At 41.9% G+C, this 19,456-nt stretch overlaps 1 protein-coding gene across 1 annotated transcript; it reads left to right on the top strand.

Annotated features, from left to right (window-relative positions):
* Positions 1 to 15,753: 15,753 nt before the first annotated feature.
* Positions 15,754 to 19,182, top strand: LOC133784729 (uncharacterized). The gene is made up of 2 exons (XM_062224009.1): positions 15,754 to 16,584; positions 18,080 to 19,182. Exons 1-2 carry the CDS (start codon positions 15,754 to 15,756, stop codon positions 18,998 to 19,000), a joined length of 1,752 nt encoding a protein of 583 aa, XP_062079993.1. The 3' UTR covers positions 19,001 to 19,182.
* Positions 19,183 to 19,456: the final 274 nt, after the last annotated feature.

Here is a 19,456-nt window from a genome sequence, read left to right as displayed (position 1 = left end):
ATTTATTATTGTACTTTTTTTTTATAGTTTTTCAACTATATGTAAAAAAATTCAAAACAATTTTTTCAACATTTTATTTTTACTGTAACCCTTATAGGAACACCAAAATTTTGAAAGAAAACTAATAAAAATATAAAAACGTGAATGGGTAACCACTTACCATGATGGGAACATTCAAATTTAGAAAAATTAATTATATGAAGAAGATTGGAGAGAAGGGAAATGGGGTGGATATGATTTTTTTATCTTCAAATCTGTGGTAACTGGTTACCTTCCCGTTATTTGTGTGTATATTTCTGGAGGTAATTGGTTACCTTCATGTTCTTTGTATATATATTTCTGAGGGTAACTGGTTACCTTCACATTCTAATGTGTGTGTGTATTTATGAGTTCATTATGGTAATTGGTTACTTATGTTACTAAAATCATAGTTACTTCTTCTTCTTTTTTAATGAAGTGTTCTTCCTCTTTTTCCTTCAAATTTGATATTTCTTTTCATATTTAATAGGAGTAACCTGTCACTCCTCTTATGGTAACTGGTTACCACTCTTATGGCAGAAAGTTACTCTTCTCAGGATAATTGGTTACCCCTTCTGGTACATGTTATTTAACCTAGCTCTAGGATTTTTTTTTATACAACTGTCAAGTAACTGGTTACCTTACTCAGTATTTGAAAAAAGAAACGTAAAATCTAATAAAAAGGAAAAAATGTTTATGATAAATAAAAATAATTTTAAACACAATTCATATTAAAAAATTTTTTTTGCTAAACAACTAAAGAAAAATTTAATATAAAACTCGTAATATAAAAAAACAAACAAGCTAAAAAAATAGTAATTAAATTACAAACATACCCTTCCAAAATAAGAAAATATTATTAAGAGTAAAATTATGGCATAAACAAACTTCTATACAAAAATATGGGAAAATAAACCCATAAAAGTGAAAATTCTTAAAAAAGGCATAAATTAATTTTTTTTTTAAAAAAAAGCCATATTTTTGCACTCTATTAAAAATCTCATATAAAATGTGATTTCCTATTATTTAATCTTACATTATATTATTTAACATAATATAACATTCCCTCACTTAGATTAAATAATCACTTTTTGTAACCCTTATTTAATCAATCAAATATTATATTAAAATATAATAACAATTATGTTAATATTTTTCATAACTTCATTATTGCTTTTGGAGTGTAATAAAAATTATATATTATGGCATGTGGAAATAGTTATTTTTATAAGAATTTGGTTTTTGCCCACCACATGTTTATGTTTGTAATAATGCTATAATGATTATTCTTGTATTATTTATAATACCTGGTTTTCAGTTCTGTCAAGATCTTTAATCTATATATATATATATATATATATAAACAAATAGAGACGAATGATAGTAAATGTCATCTATAGGTTGGAAGGGTTTAATGGTATTCGAACGCTTTACATCAACAAATGAGACTTAATTAAATGGGATAATATCTTTTTGTAAAGTATGATTGTAATTGGGAGCCAATGGCTCACTTTATCATAATAGGAATTTAACATCTTTTTGTTTTTCTACTATATATTTTAAAAAAATATAATTATTTTTTCTATTTTGTATGTATTAAGTATTTAAAAAAATTTGTTTTAATAATAAGAGGCACTTGAGTTATAATCTACCTTCCATGTACGACTGTGTTGACGCGGTTCTTCGCCAACAGGTAATTAAGAGAAGGAGAGAAAGATATTAGTGCTGATAATAGAACCGTAACAGATATAAGATCTTAGAGAATGAAATAGATGATCCAATACACGTTTTTAAGTGGTTCAAAGGTTAAAATCCTTCTACTCCACTAGTCAATATTATTGATATACTCTGGGTATTTGGTTACAAAGTATATATCATTTCAGAGACTATATTTTCCAACCCTTATCAACTCCCAGGGTCTCCATATTTATAGGAGAAGGCACCTGGAAGTTGGTAAGGAGGTCATCCCGTGACCTTATTATTTGTCATGTCAACTCTGTGACACTTATGATTAATTCCTAAACCTGACACATAAGTGTGGTCAAATCAATAGGTAAGGAGATAATGGGCCGCACGGCCCAACCCAGCCGTGGGTGCCTGAATACGCACGTTCCTGCTGCGTGTCCGAGAAGTCAGGGGGATATCGGACACGTGATGTCAGATATATGCACGTTTATCTTGCGTGTGTTGACTTTACAGAGGGTCAGAGCTCCATATCTAGCTCGTACCACGAGCTGCTCCCCTGACCCGACCTTCAGCCCTCAGATTCCTTGCTCCAGTCTTGGGCAACCTTGGCGAGTCCTTAAGGATTGCTCGAGCTAAGAAGGTACGACCTCGAAACAGGAGCTCCGGTCTTGGGGATGTTCATGGACTAATCGTGATTAGTCCGTAGCTCGGCCTGCTAATCAGCCAGTGGGAAAATCAGGGCGTACATCTGCCCCCTAAGCTCCTGCTCGTGGTATATGACGTCGTATTTAAGACCACAGTAGGGGCTTTTAGACTTCCCCCTAAACTCTTCGTATTCCACTCTTTATGCAGGTGCCTGATACGTGGAACATCGTGGGTGGTGACGGTATGTCTTACGAGAACCGCATTTAATGGCCTAGCCTATTGCCCAGCCATCGTTTCGTATTTCGAGTGGAAGGCCTCGGATCCCTCATTAGGGCCATCCAAGGGCCTTCTACACGTGATCCTTCACGCATATAAAAAGGGGGTGGCCACCCTACACACGGGCCACCCTTTCATTCGAAATTTTCCAAATCTCTTTTCTTCTTCCCTATCCATATTTCAGACGAACGAAACCCTCGACTCTGTTGCTGCCATTTTCATCGTTCAAGATGCTTAGGCGCACGGATTTCTCCGAAGCTTTGGAAGCTATTACACCAACGAAGACCCTACCAACGCAACACTCTCATCTATCTCCCAGCCATACACTGTAAGTTTCCTGACCATGTTTACTTTGAAAACATGCTACTGTAGCTTAGGTAAAAAAATTTACTGTAGCCGCATGCAAGGGTTTGCTGGGTTTTGTGGATATGGAGGGTGACAGCCTTCTTAGGTTAGGGTATATTTGTTGTAGAAAATCGCTTTAGAGTATGGGTTTCAGAATGCTTTTCCTGGGAAGATTTCTGGGTAGGAGTTTTGAGAAATTTTGGGTGTAAAACCGGGTAGCTTAGGGAACACGCCTCAAAAGTGGTTTTGCAATTTTCTGCCTACTGAAACTTTCCCCCCAAGGAAAATTTTACTCTAAACCTCCTGACACACGAATTCCGAGTAATCGGGGATCTGTTGGGGGTATAGGCGCGTGTTCATTGAACCGCGTGTTTCCACTCTCCACGGGCTGGGCTTACCTCAGCTCGTGCAAATGATAATTGCTTCTTCCTCCTGCTTGGGTCGCCTTTTCTAAAGTGTTTTCTTTTGTTCGATAGGCGACCAGATGGCTCCAAAAAGGAATCTCCCCCAGAACAACGTTGGAAGCTCGGCCTCCCAGCAAGAGAAAGGAAAGGCGGTGATGCCCAGCTCCTCGATCCCTCATTTTGGGCCGGTAGTGGAGAAGGAGGTCGTGGTGGCTCCTGACACATTCTTTGAGGCAGAGAGAATCGTCTCAAAGATAACCGACCAGGCGAAGATTACCAAGATTTTCCTCGCCCACAACATCGCACTGGGGAAAGCCTCAGTTATTGCCCTTCCTGCCTCGGAGGGCGAGCGGAGCTTTGCGCCGCTCGACGAATCATTCGCGGCCTGAGGTGGTGAACACTTTAAGGCAGGGGCCTTCCTTCCCTTGGATCAGTACTTTGCTGATTTCTTGAACTACGTGGGGTTGGCCCCCTTTCAGCTCCCCCCCAACTCCTACCGTCTGCTGGCAGGGTTGAGGTACTTATTCCAGAAGCATGAGTGGGACGTCCCCACTCCTGCGGATATTTTATACTTCTTTTGCCTCAAAGCCAGCCCGGACCAGCGGGGGCGAGGCGACGGGTTCTACTACCTAACCCGTTTTCCCAATACGGCGGTAGTCATCGAGCTGCCCAGCCATCCAAATGACTTCAAGGACCAGTTCTTCATGTCAACTGGGTTCCGGAACTGCGAGTACCACTACTTCAATCGTCCCCGTAAGTTTTCCCCGATCTTAGCTTGTATTTCAATGATCATCTTAGCCCTTCCCGTACCTCGATCTGACGTAGATTACTCTTGCAGCCATCTTCGCGAGGACAGAGAAGTCTGTGACCCTCGGGGCACAGTATGAAACACTGGCGGGCTTGCCCCCCAGTGAGAAGGATTACCGCGTGCTCGTGACGGACGAGACGATGGTGTTCTGCAAACTGATTTTTCCAAATCAGACCCTGAACTTGAAGAGGCCCCGGGGGCTACCTCCAGTTCGCGACATCAGACCTATCAACGTGGAGGAGATCGCGGACGACGAAGGTGAAGAGGACGAGGGCGACAAAGTTCCGCTCGTGAGGAACAGGAAGAGGACCTTGGAGGTCTCCCAGAGGATGGGCGAGGAGGGGATCCAATCCGGAGCAGCCGCGGGTCTTTCTGGCCAAGGTAACCTTAATCTATTTAGGAGTCTAGATAGGGCCGCTGCGGACCCCCGGCTGGCTAGGTTCAATCCTAGGAGCTCGTCCATCGTCACAGGAGCGATCCGGACCTGAACACGCTCCTGCTCCATTGTGTCGACCGGCTCGTGCTGGATCACCAAGATAGTCGCCCTAGGGGTACTGTAGTAGTAGACAATACTTTAGCTTTTAGGTCGATCATATTCGAGGAGTATGGGACCAACCTACGCACATGGCCATCACTCCAGAGGGGTACCTATGCTCCGGGGCTTAGGCAGTACGTAGAAGAATCTAGCCCCGAGTCAGAACTGGACCCAGAACTTGCGCCTGTTCGGGAAATAATCATCTTAGGTTCTTCCAGCTCGGGGGGTAGGGCTCCCTTAGTATTCGTATACTTTTTAGCGTTAACCCTTTGTCTTTATCTCCGTATGATTGCTAACTTGTAATAACCATGTTTTTTGTTTTTGACAGAAGAGATGTCTCAGCCCGAGGATAGCTTGCGGAGCATAGTCTTCGGGGGGAACCCCCCAGCCGGGCCAAGACTGAAAAGGCTCCGAGGGTCCAAGAGCACGGCTGGGGTCTCCACCAAATCTCCGGCAAAGGAGAAGGAAAAAACCCCGTCAGCCCAGGTCGCAGGGGCGATTCTTCCTGCTGCCAAAGCAGGACAAATGCCTCCACCGCCCCAGCGATCTCCATCAGCCACCCAGGACGTGGGAATGGAGATCGGGACTCCGATTGTGGTAGCCCCCGATGTACGCATCCTGGTCGATCCCCGGGACCTGGAGAAGATCCCAGAGGCCTTCCGGGGAACGGTGTACGAATCGGCGAACTACGCCGTTAGCCATTTCTATAAGTTCAAAGAGAAGGAACTTCGGGCTATTGAGACAATGAGCCGGTTGACGTGATAGAGTCTTCAATGGGCATGACCCTAACGGTAAGCTGCCCCATTCTTTTAAAGCTTTTACCCTTACATACTGCCTTATTTTTCCACTTAGCCAATTTATCTTTCATTTCTTGCAGGGCGTCGCTACCATCCACCGGAGCATCACCAGGGCCAAAGCTCAGCTCGAGGAAATGAGGACCGAGCACCAGGCCGCTCTTCAGGAGGCTCAGGCAACAAAAGATGCGTTGGCGACCTCGAAGGCCAAGTTGGAGAAGACCCGCTCGAAGGTCCAAAAGCTCGAGACCTCCCTTGCCACCTCGCGGACAGACCTCGAGGCAGCGAAGACTGATGCTCAGGCTGCCCTGGAAGCCGAACGGACCACCTCGGAGCAGTCCATGCAGGATCTGTTCTACCACTGCTGGGCCCACAATCCGGAGGCTGACTTCTCTTTCATGCCACCGAGCCTCTGGGCGCGCTTGCTGGTGAAGTACCAAGCTCGCCTTGACAAAGAGGCGCCGCCCTCGGAGACTGGGGAAGCCTCTGGCGCGGCGGAGCAGGGTGAGACAGCGACCTCCAAGGGGCCAACCGATGGGGCTTAGGACGCTTTTTCCTTTTTTTACCTTCGGATATTTTTAAGTATTTTGTGTAACCTTTGCATGAGGTGTTTTCACCTCGAGACATTTTGCCTTTAATTCCCGCTTTTTTTATGCTTTTGGCTACAATACATATATACATATATTTTTTTTTTTTTGAAAAAAATTAGTTCGCGTTAACTTTTATCCATATCTCGAACTCTTTAAAAAGAACAACGATAAATAGATTTAAGTTAACTTCCAAGTTATATGACCCAGTTAAAACCAGGAACTTATTTAAAAACTTAGTTCGTGTTAACTTTTATCCATATCTCGAGCTCTTTAAGAAGAACCACGATCGATAAATTTAAGTTAACTTCCAAGTTTTATGACCCAGTTAAAACCAGGAACTTATTTAAAAACTTAGTTTGTGTTAACTTTTATCCATATCTCGAGCTCTTTAAGAAGAACCACGATCGATAAATTTAAGTTAACTTCCAAGTTTTATGACCCAGTTAAAACCAGGAACTTATTTAAAAAACTTAGTTCGTGTTAACTTTTATTCATATCTCGAGCTCTTTAAGAAGAACCACGATCAATAAATTTAAGTTAACTTCCAAGTTTTATGACCCAGTTAAAACCAGGATAGGACTCAGTCAGCGTTAACCCCTATCCATATCTCGAGTTCTTTGAGAAGAACAACAATCAATAGATAAGGATCAACATCTAAGTCGTTAAGGAGACCTGGTTACATCCAGGTACCATATGCCCCCCAAGCAACTGGGAAAGGGTCTTTCGTGGTTACTTTAAGATTACACTTGCAAATATGCGAAAAAAGCTTATTTTTATTAATACATAAAAAGTGGCCCTTCAGGCCTTACAAGTGGATCATTGATAATATTTCTTTAAGTGGATGGCGTTCCAAGTCCGTGGGACTGCCCCTCCATCAAGTCGAGCTAACTTATAAGTTCCTTCCTTGATGACTTCGATGACCTGGTATGGTCCTTCCCAGTTCGGTCCCAAGACTCCATCTTTGGGATCTTTCCCGGCCAGGAAAGCTTTCCTTAGGACCAAGTCGTCAACGCTAAAGGCACATTTTTTGACTTTAGTGTTGAAGTAACGAGTGATCTTTTGCTAATAATGGGCGAGCTGGAGTTGCGAATCCTCTCGCCTTTCATCAATTAGATCGAGGGAATGGCATAGGAGCTCATGGTTCCGATCTTGGTCGTAGGACTGGACTCTATGCGACAGAACCTTAACTTCCACGGGGAGGACTGCTTCACTCCCAAAGGTTAGGGAGAAAGGAGTATGACCCGTAGGAGTCCGATGCGAGGTCCGGTATGCCCATAGGACCTGGGGGAGCTGCTCTGGCCAGACCCCCTTTGCCTCATCTAGCCTCTTCTTGAGGCTCGCCTTTAGAGTCTTGTTGACAGCCTCGACCTGGCCGTTCGCCTGAGGATAGGCCACGGAGGAGAAGCTTTTCACAATTCCGTGCCTTTCACAAAACTCGGTGAACAGGTCGCTGTCGAACTGAGTGCCGTTATCGGAGACGATCTTCTTGGGCAGGCCGAATTGACAGATGATGCTTTTAACCACGAAGTCGAGTACCTTTTTAGACGTGATCGTTGCCAATGGCTCTGCCTCGGCCCACTTAGTGAAATAGTCAATGGCTACCACGGCGTAACGGACCCCGCCCTTTCCGGTAGGCAGGGCGCCTACTAAGTCTATTCCCCAAACGGCAAACGGCCAAGGGGCCGAGATCATCTTCAGCTCGACTGGAGGAGCTCGGGCAACCGCAGCGAATCGCTGGTACTTGTCGCACTTCTTTACGTACGAGATCGAGTCTTTGGATAGAGTTGGCCAATAATAACCTTGCCTAAGAACCTTTAAGGCCAAGCTTTGCCCCCCAGTGTGGTCTCCGCAGAATCCTTCGTGAATTTCTTGCAGGATGACCTCCGCTTCACCTGGGAGGACGCACCGGAGGAGAGGTAGGGAGTGCCCACATCGGTATAACGCTCCACCGACTATCGTATATCTCGGAGCTTGATACAGGATTCGTCGTACGTCGTTACGTCCTTCGGGCAACTTGCCCTCAGCGAGATACTCAAGAATGGGAGTCATCCAGGTCGGCCTAACATCAATCATCTCGACCTCTGCCCGATCTTCTTCTATACTTGGTTTTTCCAAGAATTCTATTGGCACCAACCCCAGGGTCTCTGTCTCTCCCGAGGTGGCGAGTTTGGCAAGAGCATCCGCATTGGCGTTCTGTTCCCGAGGTATCTGTTCGATCGACCCTCGCTCAAATGTGGACAGCTCGGCTTTTACTTTCACCAAATAGGCAGCCATCTTGGGTCCCCGCGCCTGATATTCGCCCAGAACCTGGTTTACCACGAGCTAGGAGTCACTAAAACACTGGACGGAGCTTGCCTTTAACTCATTGGCTATCCTCAGCCCAGCCAACAAAGCTTCGTACTCTGCCTCGTTGTTAGACGCCTTGAACCCGAACCTTAGCGCCGAGTGGAATCTATGTCCCTCGGGGGATATCAGAATGATTCCGGCCCCGGAGCCGTTCTCGTTAGATGAACCATCCACAAAGATCCTCCACAACGAATGGGCGAGGCGACCTGAGGTAAGCCTTCTGATGGATCCTCCTGGAATCCCGTGCACTCTGCCACAAAGTTGGCCAGGGCCTGACTTTTTATAGCAGTTCGTGGAGTGTAGAAAATCTCGAACTGACTGAGTTCGACTGCCCATTTTAACAAACGTCCCGATGCTTCAGGCTTTTGCAAAACCTGCCTTAAAGGCTGATCGGTCATGACGTGTACTGAGTGAGACTGGAAGTACGGCCTGAGCTTTCGCGAGGCCGTGATTAGGCAGAACGCCAGTTTTTCCATCATTGGGTACTGTGATTCTGCTCCGAGGAGTCTCTTCCTGATGTAGTAGACTGGCTTCTGAACTTGGTCCTCTTCTCGTACTAGCACGGCGCTAGCTGTGTCCTCAGTGACGGCCATGTAGAGGAAAAGAGGCTCTCCTGCCTTGGGCTTGGATAGCACAGGCGGTTCAGCCAGATGCGCCTTCAGGTCGAGGAATGCGCTTTCGCATTCTACTGTCCATTCAAACTTCTTGTTTCCCCGGAGCAGGTTGTAGAAGGGCAAACACTTATCGGTTGACTTGGAAATGAACCGGTTGAGTGCTGCCACTCTTCCTGTGAGGCCTTGGGGGAAGGAAGGAAGGAAGCTCGAGCAATGACTTGATCTTGTCGGGGTTTGCCTCGATTCCTCGGGTATTGACTATGAAACCCAGGAATTTTCCCGATGCGACACCGAAAGTGCACTTCTGAGGGTTGAGCCTCATGCCATATTCTCGCAGTATGTTAAAACATTCTTCCAGGTCGGAAATATGGTTGTCGGCAGTCTTTGACTTGACCAGCATGTCATCGACGTATACTTCCATGTTTTTTCCGATCTGGTCCGTGAACATTCTGTTTACTAGCCTTTGGTAGGTAGCTCCGGCATTCTTCAGACCAAACGGCATGACCTTGTAGCAAAAGACATTAGTCAGGGTCATGAAGCTGGTGTGCTCCTGGTCCGCCGGATTCATCGCGATCTGATTATAGCCTGAGTACGCGTCCATAAAGGACATGAGCTCGTGCCCCGCCGTGGCGTCCACCAGCTGATCGCTCCTTGGCAATGGAAAGCAATCCTTGGGGCAGGTTTTATTCAGGTCGGAGAAGTCAATGCAGGTCCGCCATTTCCCGTTGGGCTTTGGAACTAGCACGGGGTTGGCGACCCAAACTGGAAATTTGGCTTCACGGATAAATCCACATTTTTTTAGCCGGGCCACTTCTTCTTCTAGGGCTTCGGCTCGGGTTGTTCCTAAACGCCTTTGCTTCTGAGACTTGGCAGGAACGCTTTTATCCAGATGGAGCGTGTGCATAATGACACTTGGGCTAATTCCCACCATGTCCTCGTGCGACCATGCGAATACGTCCAGGTTTTTCTGCAGAAACATAGTCAGCTCCGCCTTTCTCTTACTGCAGAGATTTTTCCCGGGCTTAACCGTCCGTGATGGATTTTGTTTATCAATGTTCACCTCCTCGAGCTCCTCAATAGCCTGGAGCTCGGATCTGTCCTCGCCTACCCGGGGGTCAATGTCCTCACTCAAGGCGAGCTTTCCCTCTTCGGCGTTCTGAGGTTTTTCAATCTCAGGATCCGCCAGGGGTCCCTGAGATTCCTCTTCGCTCTGAATGGCCATTGCCAGCAGCCCGGGTTTAGATTTTCCCTTCATGGAAATGCTGTAGCATTCCCTGGCAGCGAGCTGATCGCCCTTGATAGTACAGATTCCGGTTGAAGTAGGGAACTTCATGGCGAGGTGCCGAATGGAAGTGATTGCCTCGAAAGCTATGAGCGTAGGTCGGCCCAAAATGGCGTTGTAGGCAGCGGAACAGTCAATGACCACGAACTCAAGTAGTTTGGAGACTGTCCGAGACTCTTCTCCTAGGGTGATCACCAGCTCGATCGTCCCTATCGCTGCCGATCCTTCTCCCGAAAAACCATACAGCATCATGGAGGTCGCCTTTAGCTCAGCGACGGTCAGACCCATCTTTTCTAAGGTGGATCGGAATAGGAGGTTCACCGAGCTTCCGTTGTCCACCAACACTCTCCTTACTTTCCGGTTGGCGAGCTGGACTGCTGCAACCAAGGGATCATTATGAGGGAATTGGACATGGCCTGCGTCTTCCTCCGTAAAAGTGATCGGTTGCTTCTCTAACCGTTGCTGTTTTGACTGACGTTGCTCCGGGACGAACTCCGCTCCGTTGTGGGCCTTTAATTCATTCACATATCTCTTCTGGGCGCCTCTGCTCGTGCCAGCCATGTGCGGTCCTCCAGAGATGGTGGATATCTCTCCCTCGACCACGGGAGGAGGGATGTCCTGATCTACCCGAGGCCCGGGCTGACTGGCTGGGACTTCTGGACCGGGTCGACTCGCTGGGACCCTGTTTCGTGAGTATTGCGCCAAGGGGCCTGCTCAGATGAGAGTCTCGATTTCATCTTAGAGATGCCTGCAATCGTCGGTATTGTGGCCGACGTCGTTATGAAAACGGCAGAATTTGGAAGCGTCTCTCTTTCCCTTATGGTGTTTCAATGGTTCCGGCCTCTTCCAGGGGACCCGAGTAGAGTTGGCCAGGAAGATACTTTCCCTGGACTGGGTGAGCTCGGTATATGTTGTGAACACGGGCTTGAACTTATCCACAGACTTATTCTTCTTTTGACCGTGCTGACTGTTTTCACCATTCCCCTTTCTTTTGCCACCACCGGACTGGTTGTTCTGCGCGACATCGGGGGTCGCCACCACGATCTCCGTCCCCGTTCCAGCGGGCTTCTCGGGAACCTGGCTGGTCCCCGCGGCTGAAGCTTCAGCTTCTTCCAAATTTATCCACTCTTGGGCTCTGTTAAGGAATTCGTTAACCGAGCTGACTCCCTTCCTCTGAATGTCTTTCCACAGGTCTCCCCCGACCAGGATTCCGGTTCTCATGGCCATGAGCTTGGAGCTATCATCTGCATCCCTGGCTCGGGCAGCGACATTCGCGAATCTGCTCAAGTAGGCTTTCAGCGTCTCACCGGGTTGCTGTCTCACGTTAGCTAGGGAGTCGGCTTGGACTCGGGCAGCCTGGGAGGTGCGGAACGCCCTTTTGAAGTCAGCTGAGAAGGTCTTCCAGGAGCTAATTGACTGTCTTTTACTCTGCTTGAACCATTGTTTGGCAGGTCCAGTCAGTGTGGAAGGGAAGATTAAGCACCGCAGCTCCGGGCCAATGTTATGGGCCATCATTAGGGTGTTGAACATCCCTAAATGGTCCGACGGGTCTCCGTCCCTGTTGAACTTTGACAAGTGAGGCATACGGAAACCAGATGGGTATGCCGTCGCTGCTATGTTGGGGGCGAAGAGTTCCATCTCGTCTCCCGAATCATATTCGTCTTTTTCTTTTTCTGATAGGAGCTTCCTCATCAGTTCCTCCATCTGAGTTAGGCGCTCGAGGGTTTGGTCCTGAGATCCTTGGTTATTTCGGGGCTGCTCAACAGCTCCGGATCCATTGTACATATTAGGTGGGTTATTGCCCCTCCTATCTTGAGATAGGTTATTTGGGACATTCCCTCCGTTACGTACTTCGGATCGGGCCCCCCCCGAGCGAGCCTGACTACCATCTCTAGCTCGATCCTCTCTGTGAGAGTTGAGGTGATCCCGAAGGTCGCCTCCCTGGCTGGTTTGGTGACTTTGAGCCGAACTTAACCGCTGACGCAGGTCTCCCCCGGAGAGATCACTTCAGCGACTGCCGGTCCAGTGGCTCCTGCTGGATAGGCTTGGAGTCCGTCTTTGGTGGTGACGACCTGAGCCTTCCCCTGGCACCCTGCTATGCCAGGAAGGTCCAGCTGATGGCGGGTCTCTCCTACTACTCCCGTAAGCCGGGATGTCTCGGGCTGTCCGAGGAGGAGATGGATATCTGATCGGAGAAAGAGGATGCCTGACTGGGGAGGCAATCCTAGTTCCGTCTGGACGGATCAAATTCGGCGGAGGCCTTTCGGCCCTGCCAACTTGCTGGTCCCGCGCCGGGCGGTCTTCGGGGACAGGCTGACGTCGCTGGCCCTCCCCGGATCTCCTTCGGGAATTTCCTCGAGCTCTCCCTGGCGTCCTCGAGGATGGTTGAGAGCTAGGAGTTGATGTCCTGACCGAACGGCTGTATTGCTGTTGTCCGGTCCCAGGCATTTCCCCGAAGTTTGCCTCTCGATGGTGTGATGAAGGGGTGGAGTTGGCTGCCGGAAGTCTATCCGAACGGCTATGCCTGGACCGATTACCCCGGCGAGACTTTGGAGCCTCACCTTGCCTCTCTCCAACGTTAACGTTGGTTGTGAGAGGGGGTAGTCGGGCCAGAATATCCTGGATTTGCTGACCAGCTGCTGCTAACTGGCCCCTCAGTTGAGCATTCTCCATCTCCACCGCAGTATAATAACACAGATTCGGATTAGGTGGCCGGGCCGCCGAACTACCAGTATCGTCTTGGCCCGCCGGCTGCTTTCCTGGCCTCTGCTGGACTTCAGGAATTTGTTCATCAGGGATGGCGGTATGATGAGCCTCCTGCCCATCATGTTGTTCTGTTTCGTTGCCATGCCTGGATCGAGTAGTCACCATAGTTGGATGTTTGCAGCAGCACTAATCGAACTTGCTCTCAATGAAAGCACCAAACTGTTGACGCGGTTCTTCGCCAACAGGTAATTAAGAGAAGGAGAAAAAGAGATTAGTGCTGATAATAGAACCGTAACAGATATAAGATCTTAGATAATGAAATAGATGACCCAAGACACGTTTTTAAGTGGTTCAAATGTTAAAATCCTTCTACTCCACTAGTCAATATTAGAGATTAGTGCTGATAATAGAACCGTAACAGATATAAGATCTTAGATAATGAAATAGATGACCCAAGACACGTTTTTAAGTGGTTCAAATGTTAAAATCCTTCTACTCCACTAGTCAATATTATTGATATACTCTGGGTATTTGGTTACAAAGTATATATCATTTCAGAGACTATATTTTCCAACCCTTATCAACTCCTAGGGTCTCCATATTTATAGGAGAAGGCACCTGGAAGTTGGTAAGGAGGTCATCCCGTGACCTTATTATTTGTCATGTCAACTCTGTGACACTTATGATTAATTCCTAAACCTGACACATAAGTGTGGTCAAATCAATAGGTAAGGAGATAATGGGCCGCACGGCCCAACCCAGCCGTGGGTGCCTGAATACGCACGTTCCTACTGCGTGTCCGAGAAGTCAAGGGGATATCGGACACGTGATGTCAGATATATGCACGTTTATCTTGCGTGTGTTGACTTTACAGAGGGTCAGAGCTCCATATCTAGCTCGTACCACGAGCTGCTCCCCTGACCCGACCTTCGGCCCTCAAATTCCTTGCTCCAGTCTTGGGCAACCTTGGCGAGTCCTTAAGGATTGCTCGAGCTAAGAAGGTACGACCTCGAAACAGGAGCTCCGGTCTTGGGGATGTTCATGGACTAATCGTGATTAGTCCGTAGCTCGGCCTGCTAATCAACCCGTGAGAAAATCAAGGCGTACAGACTGTGTATAATTTTATTTTATCATTAGTAGTGACTAAAATTAATTAATTTTAAGTGTACAAAATTATGTATTCTCAATCATTTTTTTTAGTATCCATGAAAAGTAACTTGATATGATCAAATTACAAACTAGGCCTAAATAATAGGTAAATGCTTGATCCTCTTTACTTCTATAAATCTTCAATAATATATCAAAATTACAAAACCAAACATTTCATGGTTTGACTACTTTTCCTTTTACTTTTCATTTTTCACTTTGTAACTACTGCAAGCAAAGAATTTTCTTTTGTTGTTTTGTTTCTTTTTATATTAGATTTTTTTTTAACAAGTTAGTTATTGTAACTGTTAAGATTAAAATTATGGTTATGATTATGATTATGCTCTAAGCTCATTACTCAAAGTCACGTATTCAAAGCTTCTTTTCGTTTTCTATGATACTTTTCCTTTCTTCCAAGCAATATGATAATCAAATTACTTTTTTTTTTTACTATGCATGACAAGGAACTTGATATGATCATCAAATTACAAAGTAACAAGTGTTTGTTACTCTTTGATCTTCTTTGTTACTCTTTGACTCATCTAGGATCTTCAATGTAATATAAAGACGAATACATACAAATATTTCATCAACAAGTGTTCCATTTTCCTTTTATTCTTCACTTTGTAACTATTGCAAGCATAGAGTATTATTTTGTTGTTTTGTGTGTTAGATTTCTCTTTTCTTTGTCCTTATATCCAAAGAATTATTCATACGCAAGTAAAGAATATTCTATTAAACATTAATTAATTAATATCTGTATCACATGTGAAAAGAAAAAGAAAAAAAAGCATCTTAGTAATATTTAAAAGCTGAAATTGATTTCAAATTTCTTTGAAACTGATAATAATGCAGAGATATCCTCATTTTTAAGTAATATTATTTATTGAAATTTAAAAGGAATTATCATAAAAGATAGATTATAAAAAATAATAAGTTATTGCAGCAGGAAAAAAATATATATATACTTTATTCCCATTTTTTTACCTATAAAACTTAAATATGATACATTTCAAAACAGAGCATAATCAATAGTGTACATTCTCTTTTTTATAAAAATCAAAACAGAGGAGCGCTTTGGTTCTGTGGTGAATTTTGATTCACTGGTACGTCCATTTGATTTCTTATTAGCTTTTGATATTTAATTTTCCTAACATGTAATATAACGAGTACATGTAGCCCTCTAATTTATATTTATATTTATATAGATATATTGTTGAGCTATTAATGTAATGTGTGTTTCATTTTTGTTTCAGCTTTATTAAATCATAATAATAGATCAAAAATGGAAGAGATTCAACATTTATGTCCTCAACAACATATCTTGCTCCTAAAGGATAATAAGATATGTGGTGACCAAATTATTTGCAAAATATGTAAGTCTTCTATGACAATCCCTTATTATGTTTGTGATTCGTGCAAATATTATATCCACAAGTCATGTGGAGAACTACCAAAGCAAATTAATAAATACTCATTACATCCTCGCCACCTTCTCTCTCTTACATCAAAAAATACCTATTGCGATTGTTGTGAATAAAAATAAAAAAAGAGTCTCATGTTCAGTTGTGATGACTGTGGTTTTGACTTGGATGTTGAATGTTTTGAAATGTCAAACTCCATAACAACATGTCCTGGAGGCCAACATTGCATTCAACATTCTAGCCATCCCCACTTGCTACTACTTGTTGACACAACAAATACTATTTATAAATGTGTTAATGTTAGATGCTTTGCATGCCAATCCAAGAGCTCACCATCAGAATCAGATGGTGGAGTTTATTATGGCTGCAATAGATGTAAGTATTTTCTTCATAAACAATGCATTGACCAATTACCTCAAGAAATCCAAACCTCTCACCATCCTAACCACGACCGTCTCTTCCTTCTTATGAAAAGATACAATTGTAAATGTAGCACTTGTGGAAATAAAGATCAACCTGCCTTATATTTCGAATGTCCTCAATGTGATTTTCGGTTGTGTTTAGAATGTAGAGTGAGACGAACACGAACCATTAAGTATGAAGATCATCCACATCTTCTTTGCTTTATGGAGAAAATAAACAATGTAGTTGAACAATGCAACGTCTACGACACCTGTTTGAAGCAATCAATCATGTGCAATACTGAGGAATTCCATAAAACAGATTCCTTTAAATTTCAATGTTTGGATTGTGATTTCAAACTTCATTTATTATGTGGTCCATTGCCTTCTATCATAAAACATGACAGTCATATGCACTCCTTAGATCTTGTTGATTCATTTATTGAGGATAACTCTGGTGAATATTGCTGCGATGTTTGTGAAGAAGAAAGAAATCCACGAATACGTGTTTACTGCTGTCGGAAGTGCAAATATATCGCTCACGTACACTGTGTTATCTCTGAGGTATGTACTAATTGATATTCATTTTTATATATTTAGTATAATATATCTTATTAATTCTTTAAGAAGCTTTTCTAGTTAAATTTATTAGCTCCAATAAATAATTGATATTATGATATATTCTAAATTAAAATGAGAAACTTTACATCAATATTATGGAAACTTAACATTAGATTTAGATATAGCATATCTCAATAAGCTTATTACAAAGAGAATGAAACATTAAACCCACCTAACAAAACTAAAGCATTATATAACTTAACAAGTAAATTTCAATATTTAGTATATAATCTTTATAGTTTTTCTTTTAAAATAATAGTATAAATTTAATTTGCTTTAATATATACAATTTTTCTTTAAAGTTCAAAATATTTAATTACCACCAAAGAAAATAAGGAAAAAAACTGGATAAATCAAAGTTAACTTTTATATTACACTAAAATTACTTAAAAATAAGCATAAAAATTTAAATATAAAATAAATATATTTTCGTAATCATTTTATTAGATTTGGTGAAAAGCCAAACAAACTATCATCATTTTAAATATACTTATTTCTCTTGTTTTACTATTGATTTTATTTTTATTTATTATTTAAAAAAAATTATGTTATTGTCAAATTGATTGGCATTGACACACATAAACTTTGATGTTGTCACGTCATTTTTAAATTTAAAATACTGTGTAGCTCCATGAAATTCTTTTGTTGACCTTATAAAGCTTAAATTGATTGGGTCTTACTAAAAATAAGTATTTTACAAATTTTTTTTAAAAAAAAAATGCTATAGCCTGTTGGAAATTTTAGGCCCAAAAATAACAATTTTAAATTAATCTTTTATTTGAAACTATTTACTTGTTGTAGTTAACATTTATAATAAAGTAATAATTGATGGACAGAGAACCAAAAAAAAAATCTAGAAAAGAAAAGGTCGTTAGTATTTTTATAACTAAATGATCATTCATGTTACACTGATTAGAGAACTTATTTTTTACTCTTCATATTACTGACATGGATATCAATTAATAAAAACTAATATTTTTTTAATTGATTGAAATTTGCTTTTGACTTTTATATATTTTTAATTAATTTTTACAATCATTGTTGAAATCCTTCTAATATAATGTTTGCATCATCACTAAAGTAATGTATATTCTTTTCCCTCTGTTCGAGCTATATCCTAAAATGTATTTTGTTTTTAAAAAGAGAAATGAGCACAATTTACAACAACGAAAAAAATCATTAATCCATCAACTCTAGTATATTAAAAGAACAATTGAATAAATAAATAAAAATTAAATGACTGAAACTTACGAATAATTACTATTTTAATTTGTCCAAATTAGTCCATCCTTTTTTTATATCAAAAGATAAAGTCAAAATTCGTATAAGTGTTTAATTTTATGTTTCCTTCTGGATCCGTTTAAAAATATTTTTTTCTTAAAGACTAGCATTAGTATAATATGAAGTTTTATATTGATGAGTTGTATATATAATATAGGTTATAAATGTATTAAAAGAAGACCTTAGAGATGTGAAACTGAAAGTGTTGGGAGAAGATCTTTGGGAATTTCCTAAAATAATTAATCATGCTGCGTTTCCTTGGACCTTATCGGATTTGATACAAAGATTAACTTATTATGAGCTACGCTGGTTGACGGCTCGTTTTGAGGGAGAAGAAATGAGTACTACGACTACTGAAGTTGAGCCTGAAGATGATAACATTGATAAAGTTCTAAAATTTTCTAATTTCACAGAAACTGATTTCATGTCATTTATCTTCCAAGAGTTTGATTCCACCTATAAGAAAAGGAAGTTGAAAATAAAATCCAGTGATCTAGCATCGAAAGTTGTCTACATTGAAGGTTATTTCATACCTGTATATTTGGCATCTGCTATGAAAGCTTTGCTTCACAAATATGGAGATATTAGTACAAGTGGAGAACGTTATGAGTCTAAATCTTTGATTGTAGGAGATATTAGGCCAAGTAGAGGAGGTTATTCCCAAGAATGGAAGAGCATTGGGTTTTTCTTTGTATGTAAAGTGACGAAAGAGATGCATACCACTTTGGTGATAGACATCACTAAACATCTTCTTCAACAATGGTATCACTACATAAGATTTGTAGGAGAATGGGCTGACTTTGCCGTGGATTTTCTATGGGAATCTCTAAGGAAGATCACAAGAGATTTCTACTATCAACAGTTGAGTAAAGTAGTTGACAAGGAATTCCGAATGAAAATAGAGAAGAAGAAGGCTGAGCTGCAGAAGAAGATAGCTGAGCTGCAGAAGAAGATGGCTGAGTACGATGCTGAACTGGTGAAGAGTAAGTCTTCTACAACAGAGGAACAGGTGAAGGAGGGCTTGGAAATGGCAATGAATGTCAAGTGGAAGGTGGCAAGCCAAGTTGGCTTCAACTGATTAAAATAGTTATTATAAAATGTTGAGCCCTGCAAAAGTTTCTTCGGTTTTTTTATTTTAATAACTACTATAATTAAAAAGGGTGTATTAAATTAAACCAAATTTTCTTGGTTTACGAGATATTGTTATTTTTTGTTGTTGTTAAAATTAAAAGTTAAAACTAACACTATTACAATAATGAATTGATTATTTAAAAAATTTATTTTATTTAAATTAAAATTTTTATTTTATTGTTTATATTATTGATTATGTATATATGTATAATTTGTTTTTAGATTTAAAATATCTAGAGAAAATAATTAAAATATATTTAACTCAAAATATTAGGTTTACAATTCTATATATTTTGAATATTTATTTAATTGAACTATATAATAATTATTTAATATAATATAAAGTATTTAATATAAAGTTTTTATTAGGGTAAAAAAGTGCAAATCCAAGCTCTATATGCTT

The sequence above is a fragment of the Humulus lupulus genome, chromosome 6, assembly GCF_963169125.1.
Source record: "Humulus lupulus chromosome 6, drHumLupu1.1, whole genome shotgun sequence".
Lineage (NCBI taxonomy): Eukaryota > Viridiplantae > Streptophyta > Magnoliopsida > Rosales > Cannabaceae > Humulus > Humulus lupulus.
This window is presented reverse-complemented; position numbering and strand designations above follow the sequence as displayed.

What these genes read in the sequence shown, in the direction of transcription:
- LOC133784729 (XM_062224009.1), top strand. Translation starts at nt 15,754, where the DNA reads ATGTTCAGTTGTGATGACTGTGGTTTTGACTTGGATGTTGAATGTTTT. An exon ending in TACACTGTGTTATCTCTGAG is followed by an intron (nt 16,585 to 18,079) that starts GTATGTACTAAT and finishes TATATAATATAG; the next exon opens with GTTATAAATGTATTAAAAGA.